The 21,273-nt window shown below is 39.4% G+C and overlaps 1 protein-coding gene across 3 annotated transcripts in view; it reads left to right on the top strand.

The window, feature by feature from the left end:
* Nucleotides 1–1,106: 1,106 nt before the first annotated feature.
* gpc6a (glypican 6a) overlaps nucleotides 1,107–21,273 on the top strand; it is a 158,139-nt gene continuing 137,972 nt past the window's right edge. For all 3 annotated transcript variants that reach the window (XM_080292633.1, XM_026165760.2, XM_026165750.2), the window contains exon 1: nucleotides 1,107–1,722. In XM_080292633.1, the coding sequence (XP_080148759.1) occupies nucleotides 1,563–1,722 (160 nt within the window). In that variant the 5' untranslated portion in view covers nucleotides 1,107–1,562. The remainder of the gene's footprint in view (nucleotides 1,723–21,273) is intronic.

The raw sequence follows: 21,273 nt of genomic DNA, 5'->3' as shown, positions 1-21,273 counted from the left end.
TAATCAAACATCGCAGAGAGCATCCCTTAGTATTCACAGTCTGAAATGATGAGTCCATCTACATTGCTTAGTAAATGCATAATTTCATGTTGCATTAGCCCCAAACGAATTAAGACACGATCATTCTCTCAAATTTTTATGCTTTCTATGGTCTAGTGCAACCCTGCTTTCCTGGTTTTCTCCTTTACATTTCACAGCCCTGAGTTATGTCTAATTGCACTTATGCGGTGTATTTTAAAGCTGATTTTAACAAGCAAGCAGCTCCCGAAACACAAAAACACACCGAGGGAGTGTTTATACTGAATATTATGAGATTCACTCTACTTTTTTTTTGTTTTTTACTCTCAGGAGGAAATATTTCACAATATAACGAGATACTTTTCCTCGCAGATTTTCTTCATTATAACTGTAAAACTTTTCCCTCCTCGTCTAACAAAGTTACCTCATTGTTAAAAGATGTTGGAAATCACTTTGATGCTATAGTGTGATAAGTCAGCTCAATGTTGCCATTTGTGGGTAGTGCATTTAAATTGGGTCAAATCATCTTCGTGAATATAAGACAGACAAACAGTCCTGACTTAAAGCATCATCTTAAACTAAGGGAAAAAAAGGTTAGAGATAAAATGTGTGATGTGCTCTATTATATATTTGACAAATGTTGTGGCTGTTTGTGCCACTAGTATTTGTTTTGTTGCCTGAAACATTGCATTTCATGAATACTTGGTATACCATTAACCAAAGGTCGTGTTGGGGTTATGTGTCCAGGAAATTACAGTAAGTTAACGCGCAGTCCTCTGAGGTGCTCCAAACAGGATTTGGTGCGTTACAAATGTTCATAGCTGCTAAGATCATATTGTGCCTTATCTTTTCGATGAGTTTTCTAGCCTTCCTTCTTATTACTCCCATCGATTGGATTCATTAAAAGACACGGAATGGTCACAGAGGGTTCTTCTATTTCGTGCGCCAACATCAGATTGATGACATTAAAAGGAAATAACCTCAAGTGTGTGGCCAGTGTGTCGTTGTACTCCGCCCACACTCCCCGCGCCTCCAACATGTGTCTCCACTCTAATGTGCGATAGTGTGCGTTACCGAGAATGCATAAATGGCAGAGGACAGTACGCGCCCCTGGATGTGAGCTGCTGAAGTCGCAGCCACTCCACTCCATGTTTTGCCCTGCCCTGTGCGCTCTGCTCGCTGTGCAGCGTGCGTCTCCGTTGCATTTCGCTTTCCTCACACTGACATAAACACGGGGCAGCGGTGTGTGCGTGCGCTGGAGAAGTTGTTGGCACACTGAGCACCAGGTATCTTCTTCACGAGGATTTTGTTCAAACTGGGACCGATCTGACTCGTTGGCTATTTCTTTTCTTTTTCGAGGTGAAAATGAGGTGGAAGCACCAGCATCTAAAGTGAGGAGTCTCTCTCCCTCTCTCTCTTTTAAAAAAATGAAAATCTGAACGCGCAGACTGGAGAAATCGTTCAATCAGGCTTTGTTTTTTGGGATTTCTCTTATTCTATCGGATCTCTTATTTCTCTGTGAAACATTATCAAGGATTTCACTGATGTATGCGATGTGGAGACTGCAAGTCGCCTTATGTACTCTGTCGGTGCTGTCCCTGTCATCCGGTGGTGAAAGCAAAGCGCGGAGCTGTAGCGAGGTTAGACAAGCTTATAACGCGAAAGGATTCAGCCTCGTCAATGTACCTCATCAGGAAATATCAGGTAGGCGAAACTGACAAATCAACGAGGCGTTTGGCCCCCTTCACCACGTGTCACGTCTCGTTTCTTCCCCTTAAATCAAACAATTTTGCAATAATCTCTGTGATCTCCCTCAGACCTTTAACCATTTAATATGTCCCGTCACTAACATGCTGCATTTCAACCCCGCTTTTAATAGCGGATTCATGTAGAGTCCTCCGCGGTTTCATGAAAAGTATCAGCCTTTTCTCCTAATATATTCCATGAGGTTGACTTTGTCCAAGCTTTCATCTGAACTTATTCGTCGGTATTTGAAAAGTGTTCAGTGGATGCCATTGCGACTGAATCGGTCTATATCTATATATCCTCTCTCTCTCTCTCTCTCTGTCTTTTTTTTTTAATTTGCTCTTTGAAGGTCCTCTCCATTTCCAACTTGCTCAGTGGTGAATCACATTGAGCTGCCTTTCATTTCTTATCCACAATCAAACAGACACCAGGAGTGAGCCGCATGCGTAAAAGCATTAGTCATGTTGCTCTTTATGTAAAAATCTCAACGTGTAGTTTCATCGCCTATGTGTGTGTGTGTGTGTGTGTGTTTTTTACATTTTATGAACCAATTTAAATATTTGGTTAATGCACAAACACTTAACTTCATTGACAATTAAAGGCAGGTTTTCCTCTCCTTAAAGAGTTGGCGGAGGTGACAGTAAGAATCAAAGTAACAGTGAGACTCATATGTGAGTGCATCATGTGTAATCTGCTGAAACACACATTTGAGATTCCCTCATGTCTGTAAATCGGAGCAAGTAAAGGACTGACTTTGGAACAGTGACACTAGAACATACCTTTGGAAAGTGTCTGCATACCTGTTGCTCATATTCAACAGAAGATGATCATGGAGCTTGTTGTGTTGGATTTGGCTAAATAGTGAGTAGTGTTTGCCAGCAGGGGGCTGTATGCACCCAACATGAAATAGTTCTTATGCTGTGGATTTTATTTGGTTTAGATATTCCTCAAGGCTAAAGCTTAGGTTTTAATTCATGCTCTTTGGTACTGCTAAGATATGGGGTTTTATTATCTCTTGTGTAGTGGTAATCACATTTATGGTTAAAGCAAGAAAAGAGATTAGTCAGTAAACATAGCCTGCTTCATGAGAGGGAAGAGGAGAGGCAGAGAGTCCTGAAGTTAATCCCTCTATTGCCTCTTACAGACAAAACGGAAATGCTGTATTGGTAATTGGCAGTGTCATCTCATAATGATCACAGAGCCCTCTTATATGGTCTTAACATGGTTTTGGCATGATGGGGAATATGATGGCTTTGTTAATGACTGAATGTGTGTTTAAATCTTAGCCAGCGTCTGTATCTTGCATGTGTGAACGTGTATTAGAAATTTATCGTATTTCATAGTTAGAACTAAATGAGTCCAGGGGTGCATGGTGATTTCTGATGTCTTTGTCTTTCCTTTTTTGATGGTTTGTGATTAAACTTAGGGTGTGCAAAAAAGTAAAATAGCACTAAAATACTTTGGCATTGCAAGGATGCTCAAGTGAACTGCGGTTCAAAGCTTAAGTTCATGTTCAAAGTTTTTTTTTTTTGGTTGACAGCTCTTAAAGGACTAAATTTTCTTGGCATTTGACCACATGTTAAAGTCAAAGACTGTTGGTTTTATTATAGAGCAAGATGTTTTGAGGGCCTGTGACCAAGTCCTTGTTGCATTTTTTGCAAAGCCAGTACTCTACGTGTAATTGGATTGTTTTTGTCTCCAAATAACCTTTGCATAAATACAACAGAGGGTAGATATGGGCCTCCGGAGAAGGGATAGTAGAAAGCACTCAATTATGCTTAATTAGCTATGCCAATACAAACGTGTGGTAAGCAGCATGAGCAGCGTTAGCGCTCATCCCTCCATCATTTGCTATGTCATGCTACTGCTATGCCTCTAGATACAAAACACACAGGTTTATTATTTCTGCAGAGGTGGCTTCCTCAGGTTCTAAGCTCCCATTTGCATAAGCTAATTATTTTGACAGCTTTCTGCCACTGACAAGCTGAGCTGCATTATTTCAGAGGTGACAAACCCACATGTTTATCTGTTATGAAATATAACAGGGTGATAATTATTGAATCTACACTTTTAGCTTTATTTTAATTAGTATTAAACAATTAATCATAATGAAATGAAGAGGAACAAAGATTGAAAAAACAGACCTTTCCGTTGGTTATTTATTTGTGTTTGTTGATTGAATTCTAAGTGGAAGCTCTCTTCCACCCACACAGTGTTACCTACAGTAAAGAAAGAGTCTGAATGAGTCTCATGGGCTGTGGGGTCATAAAACTTATCCAGAAAGTAAAGAACCCGGTAAACCTTCAGTGCAACAGAGAGACCTCAAATTAATGTTCCATGGATTTACAGCTGACTGATACATCATTTTTAAAAATCTGTAACCAGTTGAAAAAAATTGCTTTTGTACTTGCCATGTATTTCATAACTAACTTTTACATTTTTTAATGGTACAAGGGCTTCCGGTAATAATGGTTACGAATTTTAACTGTGATATAAAATCAGCACATTTGGTGGAAACTATCCTGCTGCTTTTTGGACAATCACATTTACTGAACTGTGAACAGATGTAATATATATATATATATATATATATATATATATATATATATAGATAGATAGATAGATAGATAGATAGATAGATAGATAGATAGATAGATAGATAGATAGATAGATAGATAGATAGATAGATAGATAGATAGATAGATAGATAGATAGATAGATAGATAGATAGATATTGCCATAAGTATTCACTCGTCTGCCTTCACACACACATATGAACTTCAGTGACATCCATTTTTGGCCCACCCTTTGCTGCTGTTCTGAGAAGGTTTTCCATGACGTTTAGGAGTGTTCACAGGGCATTTGGACTGTTTTTTCAGAAATGCTTTTGTGAGACACTAATGTTGAACGAGATGCTGGCTCACAGTCAAATTCACAATTTCATCCCAAAAGTGTTCTATCGAGTTCGAGTCAGGACTCTGTGTAGGCCGCCAAGTTCTTTAACACCAAACTCTCTAATCCATGGATCTTACTTTGTGCGCTGGTGTTGGAACAGGAAGGGCCCATACCCAAGTTCTTCCTACAGAGTTGTGCACATGAAATTGTCCAACATGCCTTGGTTTCCTAAGCTGGAACCAAACTGCCAAGCCCAACTCCTGAAAAACAGCGCCACATCATTACCCACCTCCCCTCCACCAAACTTTACACTTGGCACAGTGCAGTCAGACAAACTCGTCCGCCGGATCACCAGAAGTAGAAGTGTAATTCATAACTCCAAAGCACACTTCTCCACTGCTCTTGAGTCCAGTGGCACCGCTGTAATGAAGCATTGTGCTTGGTGATGTCGGGCTTGGATGCAGCTGCTTGGAAACCCATTCCACAAAGCTCTCTACACGCTGTTCTTGACATAATCTGAAGGCTACATGAGGTTTAGATGTCTGTAGTGACTGACTCTGCAAGAAGTTGGTGACCTCTGCACACTGTGCTCCTTAGTGTGCTGCTTCTCTCTAATTTTTTTAGTTGACTTTTTTCAGCCTTTATTATATAGATGCAGTGAAGAGTGACAGGAAAGTGGAGAGAGAGAGAGACATGAAGACATGCAGGCAAAGGGCCGGATTCAAACCTGGGCTGGCCGCTCTCAGCTATACAGCGTATGATCGCCTGCTCATCTCAGGGAGCTAAACCGGCACCCGACTGCTCCGTGATTATACGTTACATACCACTTTGTGGCTGAGTTGCTGTTTGTTCTCAATCACTTCCTCTCTGTTATAATACCAATAACACTTGACTTTGAAACATTTAGCAAAAGAAGTACACAAGTGACAATTTGTGCTATACATATAAATATACATATATATGTGTGTGTGTGTGTGTGTGTGTGTGTGTGTGTGTGTGTGTGTGTGTGTGTGTGTGTGTGTGTGTGTGTGTGTGTGTGTGTGTGTGTGCGTGTGCAATTTAATATCTGTTGCACTAAGGCAAACATTGGGTGAATTGACAGAATGAACTCATTTAGATGGAGGTCAGACACTTTGGTGTTTGAAGACTGATATTGTTTTGCTCAAGGATTCTTAAGTGCTCTGGTTGGTTTACAGTACAGGAGCAGTGAGATGTAGATGGCAGTAAGAAAAAAAATCCTACCAGCTTTAGTTTTCATACAGTAAGAGGTCTCTTGGAAGAGTGCCAAGAGCAGGTGGGTAGGACAGAGTGGAGGTAGTGAAATACACTGTTGGATCTGAAAAATGTCTAAAACAGGCTCTTGGACAACTTCATTAAACTCCACCAGGTTGAACTTGTGATTCCTCTACTGTAGTGTCCATGCTATTGATATGCCATCCAATGCTTGGTTATACAGCAGTCAGCCAGCAGTACAGCTAGCCTGTGAGGATCACCCCTGTGCTCATGTGTCAGCCTTTATAGCATCACACACATTACTGCTTGATTGTCAGCCCTTTGTTCAAAAGCACATCTGCTTGTGAATGCTTCAGTAAGGCCCTGCCACGGAGCTCTTTCTCTGAGGCTTTGCTGTTAATATCAACATCTACTTACACAGAGCAGTTGGGATTCTCATGGGTGGATTCGACTCTTTGCTATGGCTTTCAAACAAAATCGCTCGATGTGCTGCAGTTTCTGTTAGTGCTGCGCAGAGTCTTATGTTTCCCTTTTCAAGAATAACAATTACCTTTGGGGTTCATCCATAGCAAATTTAAAGAATATTATTTGATTTGTCTGAGCAAAACAGTTATTAGCTGTTACACAATACAGCATCGTCTTCCCTCGTGTGAGTTCCTGATGCTCCAACTCTGTTTATCGCTGTGATCTGTGCTCGGCTGTTGCAGATGCCAAATTCCTATAAACACAACCCAGATATCGGATAACATTGCTTTTTGTACTTGATTGAATGTTAGGACGCTTGTGAAGCTTAAGTATATAGCACAGTTATTAATATTATTGTCAGTACTAAAGTCTCTTTGGCTCTTTCACTCTTTATTTATGTATGTATACATGTGTGCGTGTGTTTGGAGAGAGATACTGTGCAAAAGTTTAAGCCCACGTCTAATTTCTTTTTATTCTTCCAAGGAGCCAGACTTTCTTGTAATTTTTTTAAGTTGTTTCGATGAGTAATTCTACAGGCTTTGTGGAGGTCTTTCAAAACTCTTCTTTGGACATCCTGCTTTTTTATTCCAGTCCTTGTACCTCATCATTTCATCATTTTCACAGGAACTTTTGTGTTTGCTTATTAAGCCATTTAATACAGCCCTATGTATTATTAAAGCATAACACATCTTACTCAAGGGGCATGACACATCACAGCAGTTCCAGTTTTAAATTGTATCTTTATCCACATTAACTCACTTTCTTTAGTTGAATCTAAGAAAATGCCAAAGATAACTCAGTATTAAAAATTGTATTGGTGATTCCCGAAGAGCGATTAGTATAACATCCTACATATTTCAGCATGATGTGCAGTGTGTCCATAGAAAACTGAGAAAATTTGGAGACACTGAAGTGGAGGAAAGAAGAAATGGGAGGCCTAAAAACGATCTACAACAGATGCACAGTATTTGAAGGTCATGTTTTTAAGAAACAGGAAAAAATCCAGCGAAGACCTGACACAGGACCTGAGATGCATCTGACCCTTCAGTTGATCCATCTGCTGTTCACTGAAGCCTCATCAGAAATGGTTTTAGTGGATTTCTGGCTGTCAAGAAGCTGTTCTTAAGGTAGAGAAACAAGGCAAAAAGGCGGAGGTGTGCCAAATTACACAAGAACTGGACCGTAAATCAGGGGTGACAGGTCTGCATCCAAATTTGAAATCTTTTGTACAGATTTTCAACAATATTCACAGAGGAGGTCTGGAAAGAGGTGCAACAGTGAGTGTCTGCGCCATGTGTCATCTGTAAAACACGGTGGAGGCTCTGTCATGGTTTGGAGCTGCAGTTCAGCCAGTGGTGTAGGAGATTTTGTCAAAATTGATGGGGAAATGTAGAAAAATACCATCAGATTTTGATCCACCTTGCAATACCACCTGGATAGTGTGATTGGAAATGGCTTCATCTATCTATCTATCTATCTATCTATCTATCTATCTATCTATCTATCTATCTATCTATCTATCTATCTATCTATCTATCTATCTATCTATCTATCTATCTATCTATCTATCTATCTATCTATCTATCTATCTATCTATCTATCTATCTATCTATCTATCTATCTATCTATCATTTTTTAATGTATTTATTTGTTTTTTGTGTGTGTCTGCATGCCTAATCACTAAGTAATGGAAACACATCAGACCTCTGCTGAAAGTGTGGGAATACTGCTGTAAAAGCCCTTGCCCAGCAAATATCCATATAAAAATTCTGAGGGGCAATTTTTTTCCAAAGCCCATTAAGATACTCTTGGCTCTGCCAAATTGGAAATAAGTCTCTTGCCAGCCTGTATACATCTTCAGAGAGAACAGTTAATTAGATGTGAGGGAGATTAGGCTGTGCGCATGTGGACGTGCATCTGCCTGTGTGTGTATTTGCAGCAGTTTAGCCTCACTATCTGGGTGTTTCTTTCGCTTTGCATCTCTATTGTAGTAGAAAATGACAAAACGTGCTTTGTTCTTCATTTGGTGAGACAGATTGTGTGCATGGAAGAGCTAAATGAGTTTGATTGTGAATCCTCCTGTGGTGCTGTTCAGATATGGTGAAAGAATGTCTGACAGTTGTCCTGACCTGAAGAATCTGTCAGCCCTCTGCAGGCATTCATCCCTGAAATGCACAAGGTCTGCAAGCTTTCTGGAACCTTCCTCTGTACCATGTATGGCTTTTTCTTTTCTGAGTAGTGTGAAAAGCCTCCGGGTAGCGTAGGAGCCTGCTATAGCGCTTTTTCCAGTTTTCAATCAACTGCTGGCCTAAATCAGTAATGGAGGGGGGGATTAAGAATCTCTACCCTCTCAAGCCTTGAGAGGAACTAGAAAATAAGCAGTGTGGGGTGTGATTGAACGTTTGGAGCAGAGACAAAAGAAAATTAGCATTAATTGATGATTAATGAAATAAAGCTTTCCTTGTAATGGAGAGCATTATCGAGTAACCACGTGTTGAAATGATAGCGAGACTGGCTCTGGGATACAAGAAGGAAGTTTGAACTTGAAGGATTAGTGATGTTTTGTGGTATTTGTGTGCATTTTGCACTGTTGAAAAGTATTCTCTAAACTAAACTGTCACACAACGTCACACGTGGCATTATTCCACTGTGGAAATTGTGCCCCTCTAGGATTCCTCTACCAGTGGGTGAGGGCGCTGCAGGGAAAATAAGTGGGTGTCACGTTGTCAAATAATTGGTTAACATTGAAAAATAAGATGTGTTTATACATGATTATATGGCTGCTACCCTACTAGTTTCAGGTTCGACCTAAAGCCATATCAAACACATTGTCTATTACACGGCAAACACTAATCACTTCTATTCTACGCTGTGAGAGAGTTTGTGGCTTTCCTACAATTATTTATTATGTGCATTCTGTTGTTTTTATTGCCATGGTCTTTCTTTTTACCCACAGAGCCCTTTGCCTCTGGAGGGAAGTCTCTGAATAGAAGTCCCAAGCCTGACACCAATGATAGGGCTTAGTGAGATGAGAGCCACACTGTGCTCTGGGAAAGCCACGTGGGTATATCACATCGAGGTGTCAAGGATGCAAATACATTTCACACTGGGGACTCTTTATTTGTGTTTTTCAGACACAGACATGTACACATGGCTGAGGTGATTTGTTAAAAAAAAAAAAAAAAGCCACCCCTCGGAGACTTGGAAGTAAACAAGCATTAAGTACAAATAAACATTGTGTACAAAAATTGTCATGGAAACTTCAGATGCTGTCAACAAATGCAGACAGCGATGGTGTCACAGGCATCACAGAGCTGACAATGACACGCTTGTTGTGTTAAAGATACATAGATGCTGTCTACCCCTCAAAGGCCTCAGTGGTGGCTTAACTGTAGTGAAACCACAGGGGGCTGTTGTATCAAAATCAATAGGGCAGATGCTCCAACATGTAAATGTTTTTCACAACAAAGAAAGCCACAGCAGAACAAATTAATTATGAAAAATAAATATTTCAATACAATAATCACTTAATCGCTGTCGCTTTCTTTCTTCTAACAAAATTAAATTAAAAAAACAAGCATTGAAAAACAAGAAACACATCATTATGTCAGGTCAAGTAAAAAAGTGTCTTGAAATTAGTCTTAAATTCTCTTTATTTATTGTACATTAGCCCAGCGGGCCCCAACCCCCGGGCCACGAGTGGGAAATTGATGGTTTTCAGGGTTTTTATTGGTTTTTAGCATCATTTTTTAAAATCGTTTTTATCGTTAACTCGGTTTCCCTGGGTCTTTTCCTCTGTGTTATGAACAAATCTTTTTTTTGGTACCGGTACTGGTTTTATTTTGTTTTATTTATCTGAGACACCTTAAAGGCCGGTCCGTGAAAGTATTGTCAGACATAAATCGGTCTGTGGCACAAAAAAGGTTGGGGACTGCTGCATTAGCCCCGTCCTCAATGCTTTTTCAGCATGTTTGTAGATTTTTACTACGAGTCCACGCGTCCATCTGGTGGCAGATAGAGTGCATGCTTAAGGCACTGCTGGATTGGCTTAATTTTTCTGATCTGGATGCTACGCCCATGTTTTTTACTATCTGTGGTAAATACGTTAGGACTTTAGGTAGCCAGAGCCTGGAATGTCAGCAAACAACTGACTTTCAGCTTTAAAGCAATGAGTGATTCACTGTATATTACCCCAAGTAAAGGTGCCTGTTTTATTTCGTTTATACAGTGTTGATTTAACATGCCTGGTGACTTGATTGAAATGTTTTTGGTCCTGATACTTTGTGCTGTCTTTTCCTAGAGTCAGTTTCAGTTTGGGGGAATTAGGTGGCAAAAAAATAAAGGCTTTGTGCTCACAGTCAGCTGCCTGTGTGAAGGTGTGTGCTGCCCCTACTGCTCTCATTCTCAAACCATACAATAAATAAATAAATAAATAAATAAATAAATAAATAAATAAATGTCATTTGCATTTGTTCATCTAAAAAGTCCTCATATCAGTGTCACTGTGCTGTAATGTTTCAAAAACTGTTATTTGAGTCCATTTCTTTGGTTTAGACACTCTTAACAAAAGATGTGAAACTGGAAGCCCGTGCCTCTCCAGTGAATAGATGTTGCCTCACAAAGCAACAACACAAGAGGATATCACAGTGCCAACCTTGCAACACTCGTGACAATCTGCTGTAAAGTGTATTTTCAAATAGCAGCAGTTGTTAGTCAGCATAAGACATGCTGTTCCAGTTATAAATTAGGAAATTTATACTGATTACACGAGTTCACGACCTAGTTTAGTGTGATCTCGTTTGCAGCTTTGAGGTGGAGAGACTAATTGGAGGTCGTTATTATTTTTATATTAATGCAAATATGTAGAGGGCAGATCTTAACCCTCCCAGTCACATTTGCGGGCTTTAATTATAACATTAAATAATAGGCTTTGCAGTGAAATGCCTTGGGGGATATAATGACACTGTTTTTGTGTCAGAGGTCTGCTCCGTCTTCTTTCACCCCGTGTTACATAATTTCTCGGCCGTATTCCTTTCACACAGAAATATATGAGAGCCGCAATTAAACTGCCCCCAAATTTTTTTATTATACACTTCTGGTAAAATGCTAAAAATCTACACATTAAACTGCCGACAACATAGCAAGAGAGAGAAGATTTCCAAAGAGGTGTTGCAATTTAGATATTAATTAAAATGATTCTGCTTGTCTGAAAAAGCATGTGCAGTTTGATGAGTGTGTTTTAATAGCTCTGGAGCCATCATCCTGAATGTATCATGGCTCTGTATATTGCATTTTCTTCTTTTTTTCCCATAAAATTAGATTGTAATGAGGCATGTTCGATGTACAAGTTGCAACTTGCTAAAGACATCGGATCTCATCTGGAACTAAAGAAGTAGAGGGGGGTGAGCCAACAGATCATTTAAATCCCCTATCCTCATAGCCGTTGCGAATATACAGCTACGTCTTGCAAGAAAAGCCATCTAGGCTGGCTAGACTCATGCCGCTGACTTGAGTGGCGCCACGTGGTGTAGCTTCAGGGAGCCCAGCAATGACAAATGTGACAAGCTTATGTAGTCTTAGTGTTTGTCAGTCAAAGAAGGTTGATAAGGCTTGATTACCAGTACCATCTGCATTAATAGTTTCAGCTCTGCTAATTCAAGTGCTGTTGGAAAGAAGGCATTTCAGAAAGGCTCATTTGGACTGAACAGCCGATGTCTAGTGTTTAAATCTTCTGAACTCCTTAATTTCTTTACCCGTAAGATGAAACAGGTGCCATTGTGATGCTTCTTGGCTCATCTTTGTTCTTTGGCAGCTGCAGGGTGCTAGAATATGAAACGATGCCAGGCTCATCTCTTGCTCCCAGAACCCTGCTGTTTTGTGTCCCCTGTGTAAGCTGCCGGTAAATGAGTGGGCTGGTCAACTCACACCCCGGGGCTCTACCGCGGGCTCTTCAGACCACCAGCTGTTGTGTTTAGGACTGAGTCATGCACCAGTTAGCATGATGAATCCAGAGAATGAGTACAAGGCTTTAACCTCACTGTATGCCTCTTCCTCTTCCCTTCTAGCCTTTACTATTAAACCAGTGTGATAAAATGCACTAAAACGTTGGGAAATAAATACAGCTGTAGAAAGTTCCCACCAAATGTCCTCAAGGTTTGAGTGAGATCTTGTTTGTTTTAGGATTGTTGGTTAATCCCTGTGAAGAAATTGATCGAAGAAGAACATATACACACAGAGAAAATGACTTGAAGGCAGGTCCAGTAAATTAAATCAAGTTAATTCATTAATTGAAGTCAGTTTACAATACTGTTTAAATTTGCACTTGCATCAGTTTATATGGATGAGTTACTCTGATAATATTTAATAAAGTAATTAGAAGTGAGAAGCTGACAGCTTCTGTCGATATCGGAGTCAAAAGTGCGGCTAGTTTCCAGAAGAACTACTTATATTGCCAATACAACTTTAGTATGCAATATATTTAAATTTACAGATAAAAATAATCCAGGAGCAAAGCTACAAATAGTGGGCGGCACGATGGTGGTTAGCAGCATCACCTCACACCGAGTGCGAACTGAGTTTGAATCCATCAGCCAGCTGGGGCCTTTCCGTGTGCAGTCCTCCCTCTGCCTGTGTGGGTTTCCTTTAGATACTCTGGCTTCTTCCTACAGTCCAAAGGCATGCACATTAGGTTATCTGGTGACCAACTATGACTGTGTGTGGGAATGGTTGTCTTTCTTTTTGTGTTAGCCTCGCGGAAGACTGGCAACCTGCCTCTTGTCCCGCCCAATCACAACGCTGAATTGGATAAGTGGATGCATGGTTGTTGCTTACTTTCTTGATAATACCCACTTCCTCAATTTCTCCCTATCAGATATCCAAAGTGATTTACCAATTTTTTATAACCTGGGTTTACAGTGAACAAAGCATCAGCCTCGACCAGGCAGCTATACTCATGTTCTGAAATGAATCTTTACGACGCAGTACTTCACTCCAGAAGGAGTTGTCAACCCTCTGCAAGCTTTCATGTGCCTTATGAGTTTTCTCTCATCTAATTCGTGTCCTCCAGAACAACACTGACATGATGACCATTTATCTGAGCATTAGCTGAAATTAAATAAATAAGCGATTTCAAATTCACAGACACATAATCCTGCAACACCTCTTCTCAAATCCATAGCTTCTTGTGTTCTTTTTTCCTTATACAGTGTTCACTGTAGACTGGTGTAAATCTTGTTTGGAAAATTGGTCACAGCCATTAACTATGCCAGAGGCATGTAGCTATACAATATACTGCAGCTCCACTTTAATAAACTGAATGCATGACTGAAACTACTAGCCATAATATGCACAAAAGTGCTTGACTTATATGATGGGATATTTTTGACATTTATTGGAGAGGTCCTCTAATGCACACTGGTTCCAGATACCAGGTTTGCAGCCGAAGAACTCCAATGCAATGCAAATGCTAATTTAAGCAATAATGAATAAGAAATGGAGTTAAAATGTGTAGAATGAAGGTGCTAGGTGGGTGGCATGCTAAGAGCTCAGCGAGTACTCCTTGTAAATGTGAAGGAATAAATTGTGTTGGGCAAGAGTATTTGAAGTTGCCCACCATGACACTGATAACAACTCCTAGTAACTAGGGCATTATTAAACTGATTTATGGTTCTATCAGCGCATTAAGAACATCGGTTTATGGTTGGAGAAAGGCTGCGGACTTGGTGGAGAGAAAATGTTGATAGAAAGTCAAAGTGTGACCTAACAAGAGCCAAATCACCTTCTTATTGATTTTGAACATAGTACAGTTATTATTTCCCTCATTTACACTTAATTAAAAGAATGAGTTAGTACATAAATCGAATTTGTAGAAAAAGGTATTTACAGTAATTACCAGTATGTAACGCTTTTATATATAAACAAATTGTTGTATGTATATATGGACACTCTTGCAGGAAACACAGAGAGAGTTGAGAGTTTTAAGTTGTTCTACCGTTGCTGCTAAATTGCTTCTCTTTTTCCCACAAAAATTGCTATCTAAGGTTCATGTCAATTTCCTACAATTTGTGATACAGCCTTTTTCATATTTCCAAATCTGCAGTAGCTTCTCATTTAACTAAAATGTTTTTTCAGGTACAAGAACTGGCTAGTACTGATATTTTATTGTGTGAAATGGAAATGCCTCCAGCATGTATCATTGTTTCAGCAAAAGAGTTTTGGAGAAAAAATAAGAAAAGAAAAAAGTGTCCTTTGGGATTTTAACCCAAACAAACACCTGTATTGTGTGGGCATTCAGTAAAAGTACATATTTGATTATAGATGTACTGAACAGACTGTAGATGTAATTACCTCGTCTGTTTTTATTGCCTATCTGCTATGCTGTCAGTTTACATTAATGGAAGCAGAGATAATCACAGCAAAACAATCTGCATATTGTCTTTTTTATTTCATACTCAAAGTGTTTTGTTTTTTTATTAGCACACACTCTGATGTTGTATCAAGCACACAGGCTGGGGATAAATGAAGGGCAGAACTGGTAAAAGATTGGCAAAGGCATCATGAAATGATGACATTTCGCTGTGAAGCATATATGTATCTATACATTACTGTAACACAGTCGGTTTTCCAACTTTTTTAAGTTATCTGAAAATTAAAAAATCTTTCAGTAGTCTCCAAGTGTGGTAACATATGGTTGGAGCAATTGTGGGAATTATCTGTGTCATCTTGTTTGGACATATTCAATTTGGGTCTCGAGCCCCTGTGGAAAAAAGTTGAAAGTGGGTGATTTGGGTGATGGAGAGGAGGTCCAGATGGCAGAGCAGCAGTAAGATCAATCATGCTTGATGCATTTTTCCCACTTCAACATGCAGACAGATGTGAGTTAACTCAGTAATTGGGTTTACTTCCAGGTTGTGGATTTCTCTTGACAAGTAATAACACCATAAAAAGAATGTGCAAACATGCTCACAAAAGCTCATAAGTGTGCATTGTTTGATGTGTTATTCCATCCTACCAAAAAAATTACCATCCATCATCTTTCCAGGTTTAACAGGCCACAGAAAAGAAACTGTTTATAGTTAAGTTCATTTTATACATAAAGATGTACTTGCAGGATATAGAATCCTTTCTGCTAATGCCAAGACTAAACTGATGAATCCTGTGGCCGTATAGTACAAAGAAAGAAAACTGGAAAAACAACACATAACTATCCCAATAGTTGGGAATTCAATTTGTTATTAGATTAGCTGTTAGATTCATTAATTATTTGAAGGTTACTACATACACAGTTTCATTTTCAGTGTAAGTAGCAGTGCCTGACTGCAACACTCAGAGTGACCAACTGATGACCCAAAGGTTGAGTGACCACTTTATGATCACAAGACATTTGCACAGATCACCAAGTGGCAGGCAACCTATATCCAAAGGATTGTGGTCCAACTTGTACTGTCTGAAGACATAGATTAGTGAAGGTTAGCTAATAATTGCTAATTCATAAACATAGACAGATTTCCGACACATTGCAATCAGTCTGAGTTAGCTAACTTGTCTGCGATGTGTCTCTTTGCAGTAGGGGACTCGACTCAACTGGTTGTTAAGTGATTTTATTTTGGTTCTACACCTTTTGACTCAGTGTACACTATTATACTATATACTGCCTGGTGCCTACTGTATGTCATTTTGCAGTTAAACCATCATCTTGCAGCAACTACATCACTACTTGTGGAGAAATGTCTCCACAAACCTTATGTACTTGATGTGAATTTCTGTGTAGATAGCAACAGATTTGCAATGTTTACTGATTTATCATAGTTAATTCCCAAATTGCATGTAATTCCCCAATCCTCACCATCTTATTGCCATTTTATTGCTGTCTTAACACAAAATTAAAGTCAAGACAGCAACTGACTGCGATTGGTCACACACCTGGTCCCCATCTTCAAAGCAGCAATTTCAAAGGCAACGAGATCATTGCACTTGATCGCAGTAATTTTGTTCATACCATGGTTTTTCCCTAGTATGAATGTAGCAATCTGTTGCACCATTTGAGTTTTCAAAGTTTGCCAGTACTATCGAGGAAACTAAAGTCATGTGATAGAGAATAGCGGTGGGAATCAGGAAACACTGACCACAGTCTGTCAGCTCAGTGGGAAAAGCAATTTCGATTGACAGCAATATTTTTATTAAAATATGCTACTCAATATCAGCATATGAGTATCTGTTGACAGTTCCAAGATAAAGTCTTCCAATATTTTGCAGTGCACCTGTTTTGTGACCCATACAACAGATTTGAACACAGAATACATTTCTTGACACTTCAGTGTGAAAGTCTGTTAAAAGACAAAGGTTCAGTTATATCCAGTCACTTGAAAATGTCACTTTTGAGAGGCTTCAAACTGCACAATGTGTTTCAGTGTCTTTAATTTCTGAATTTCTAAAGTGTTTCAACTGAAAAATGGCTGAAGGTAATGAAAAATATGATGTAGTGTAGCGTATTGCAGAAAGTGAGCTTGACCCAGTGTATCATCAGGCAGTTGGTAACCCACTTTTACTTTGCATTTTAAATGTTTCTTAGATTGGTGTAGGGATAAAGCCGGTCCCATTACATCCAGAATGCCTTTGATTGCAGTCATTCATTATGCTTATTTTAAAAGTTAACATTTTATCTGGAGTATTAATCCCACAACAGTACGTTAGTTTGCTCAAAGCTATTTTTTTCTCGTTTTGAACATTACAGAGGATTCACAAAGTCTTCCATCATTCAACGACCTTTAATTCTGTTTGCAAGTTGGATTGAGCTTTATTTTGCCCTCTAATGTAGGTCATGTCAGATGAATAAAGGGCCTTTAAAATGTGCCACAGCCTGAATAAAGAAAGTATAGTCAAGGCTCAGATGTGAGAGGGGACCTTAGCTGTACCGGAGTCAATAGATCTCAAAGATAGAGGTGTCAACCTTTCACATGCTCAAGCAGTCTTTTAGCTATTACTGCCCAGTGTGCTGAACCTGGCCTGTGCCATTTAGTATAAATAGAGGAGAGAGAGAGAGAGAAGTGGAATGACAATAACCAGCAGTATAACCAGTGGCAGGGACTGAAATTCACAGACACGTCAGTGTGCCTGGATTTGTCATAAATATAAGTGTGCATTTTCTTTGCAGCTTCAATAACCTTTACTTTGAAGGGAGTCTGGTTGTTCAATACATAACATTAACATTTACAGGCCTTTTCATGAAGAGCAGACAAAAGAGTCTCTAATCACACTTTTGATTATTCAGTAATATAGAGAAATATACGGTGATGGAATAATACCTGCACTGTATGTGAGTATATGTATGTTAGGTAGATAAAGGATATATAGTTTCAGGTTATTTCAAATTAAATGACTAGACTTGAATAAATTTGAGTTTAATAAAAACAAAAGTTACTTATTCTTATTACCTAAAGTTAGAGTTAGGATTGGAAAAGTAAGGATGCTATGTAAAAATGTCATAAATTCTAAAAAAATCAAATCATCATCTAACTATTTACTATTCAAAGCAAACATATCATTTTAGTCTTTTTTTAAAGTAGCAGCACATTAAGTAGAAACTTAAATAGGACATCCATGACACAAACGTGACAGTGGTTCAGTATGTAAAAAAGTGAACGGCTGCACTTTTGTGCAGTAATTCTTCATCCACAGATATTAAAACAGATAGATCATTGTGATATATTTTTATTTCCAGTGTGTTGAATGGCTTCCTGGGGTTTGACTGAATGCTTTTTGCCCTGTGTGTGTACTGCATAACAATATACCTGCTGGTATGTAAAGCTGTATAGTAAAGCGAGCGGTGGATTATGAATGGCATCTGTGCTAAAAGCAAAGAAACAACGCTAAAGTCAAATTGCGCTATGGATGACATATGAGATGGAGGCAGAGTAACCTCAGTTGGTGAATTAAAATGTCAAGAGCGTGGACCTGTTTCTGTAGGCCTGCGCTCTCATTCATAGTCAGCGAGTCTCTGTGCACGTTGGTGCTTTATGGCAGCTGGGCTGTAAGAGCAGAGAAGAGCCAATATTCTGGAGGCAGCCTCAATGAGAGTGGAGCTGGAATCTGGTGGTAGATCAATGATAATAAACGTGATTCATTCAAGATGGTGCTTCCTAGTTATCGAGCGTGGCTCTGCTGTGGCGTGAAAACCGCAGTAACTGGCAGCGTCGAAGACACGCTGGAACCTGCTGCAAACAAATCCAGATTTCAGTCTAGGTACGAGTTACTTGTACAGTATCTCCTGTATAGAGCGGACCTAGAGTCTTTCTTGTTAACTGTTTTCTGGCCAGTTAATTTAGAATACATTTCACCCATTCGTGCTACAATAGAGCAGCCATTAATTTCACTTACTGCCTCACTACATCTTTTTATGAATTTTCAGGATGAATGAATACTGCTCTCTCTCTCTCTCTCTTGCATGCTCGCTCTCTCTCTCTCTCGACTTGATGATCTGTTGGCTTGTTTGGCATGGAGCTCTGGCAAGAACCTCCTCACTTTATAAATGCTGGCAAGGGTGGCCAAAAGATGTACCAGATGGCACCACCCATATGCAGTTTGCCCTTTGGCCAGGTAGACTAATGAATCCTTGTGAGAGTTAATCTGGCATTAGACTCTCAGTGGGCGTAGAACCCACACTTTTCCCACAGCTGCCCTGAAATATTCTTGAGATTTTGTGTTTCCCTTGATGTTTTTTTTTTTAAGCTTTAGAGATAAGCTAAATCTCTTTAGCATTTTAAAATTACTACAGGTGAAAAGTGTGTTACCTATGCAGTATCACCTTTATGATGGACATTTATGGATCTGTCATTGATGTGAGCTATATTGATGGTTCTGGATTTAAATTGTTGAAAAATTTTATTATGCTAGATATAATCATGATATGTAATTATGCCAAAGTAAAACTAATTCCGCTGCCTTATGTTTGAGCTGTTTAAATGTGCTGTGCTTTCGACTAACATCTCCAACTTGACACAATTAAACCGACAGTGCATACTGGAGATGTTGGGAGCACAGGCTCACACAGACTCATGTACTGAACCTGTTGGGGCTCTTAAATCCAGACTGTAGAGGTCAGAGGGGAGAGGCTGAGAAAAAACAGCCCAATAGGCCAGCTCAAACTGTGGAAAAGAAGAATAGTACCGCGATGTTTCGTTTTCTTTGTTGCATCAGATTCTTCGCATAATGCGATCTACTATGTTGAAGTGGATGCCTCAGGACCTCCTTAACTTCAGCTTTGATGCTTTATCCTCAGGTTTTCCTTTGAAGGCTTATCATGAGTTGGCAAAGTGACTGAGACTAATCGAAATTCATCTGGGCAGGCTATGACTATTGAGGTCCCCCACCTTGTAGCACAACAACACAATATACAAACTCACCCACCGGAAGACCAAGCAGATCGGTTACTGAGCAAACACCAGTGAGGGTTGCATGCTCATGTGTGCCTCTGTCCACTATCTACTTTACACCATTGCTTTGCATTGAGCCAAACATTTCTTTTCAGTTTTCCCCACTGGCCTTGATATTTGTTTACTTTCTGTCTATGAAGAAAAAGGAGAAAAATATTTCAGCATTACAGCCCAGGTTTTGTAAATACATACTTACATGTAAACATGTAAGTATGTATTAGGTTTCAAGCCTTAATCTGAAAATTCAACATAAGTAATCAGCTACTCACTGGGGTGTTCTCAAACCAACCAAGCTTTTCAGTAGACACTGTGACTGCCGAATAAGCGGTGGCTACTTGTTGAATTTGGTGTGATTACATGTCATCCTTTAAAATATGCAAACCTGGTTCAAACAGGAATTTGTATCAGCTAAGCATGTCATTTTACCTCCAGCTGATACAGCTGCTTATAATTATGAATAATTTAGCACTCGTCTTCACACGTTGCAAAAAAATATAAACTTATCAATTTATAGAGCGCATCTCTTTTTTTCCTTGACATCCAAAAACAACTTTATAACTAATTTATAACAGAAAATGTCGGCAGTAAAAGAAAAAAGCTGTCATAATAAAGTAGGATGTGTGGAAAACTTCAATAAAATGGTGTGGCTGTCAATAATTTGATACCTCTAGTCAAGAAAACACTTGTATGTGTGAAGACAAATCTTTGTATTTGTTGTGAGGAATGGTTACTTAGTCTTGTAAATCTAAACCTCAGTGGCAGTCCTCTGCTTTAGTGCATCTGAGACACTTCTAAACTCAGATCTGTTGCATGTCACCAGGGAATGTGCTCCAGTTGTTGCGTTTTTAACATCACACGGCTGCCTAAGAAACTGTAGGCTCTGCTGCCAATTTTAATGAACCACTGTTAGAAAGGATAAGAAATGTGCCATCCTTTTTGCTTGCCCATTAGGCACGATTGCAGCATATGCCTCGCCTGCATGTGAAACCTCAAACACTCTGAGTGCATGCTTCTTTAACATCAAGGGATATGAAGCCAAAGGGAACCGAGGCCATATACATGGCCGCTGAAATAAAGCATGCTATATGAAGTTAGTTCTTTAATCTGTGTCTGATCATGCCTCCTGGTCATCTCATCTACTTCTTCCCACTGACCTACATATTCCTAGTTAGCAGTTAGTCTGTGTGGTTGGTTAAAGATAGATATCATTTAAAAATCATCTTAAAGTAACATGTATAATGGGTTCAGGGAACCTTGAATTCTGTGAAAGCGTCTGTGTGGTTGATTGCATGTTAAATGGGCATCGAACGGGCCCATCTGTCCGTTGCCTGAATCTAGTCAGCAGTTTCACCTAATTATAACGCTACGCCTCAGTCGTGTTTTGGACATCGTGAAGATAGTGATCGAGAGCAACCAAACACATCTGCACATCAAAGAATCTGAACGAAACAATGAGTGTTTGATTGCATATGCAAGCAAAGCAATA

Source organism: Astatotilapia calliptera, chromosome 1 (genome assembly GCF_964374335.1).
Source record: "Astatotilapia calliptera chromosome 1, fAstCal68.1, whole genome shotgun sequence".
Classification (NCBI taxonomy): domain Eukaryota; kingdom Metazoa; phylum Chordata; class Actinopteri; order Cichliformes; family Cichlidae; genus Astatotilapia; species Astatotilapia calliptera.
This window is presented reverse-complemented; position numbering and strand designations above follow the sequence as displayed.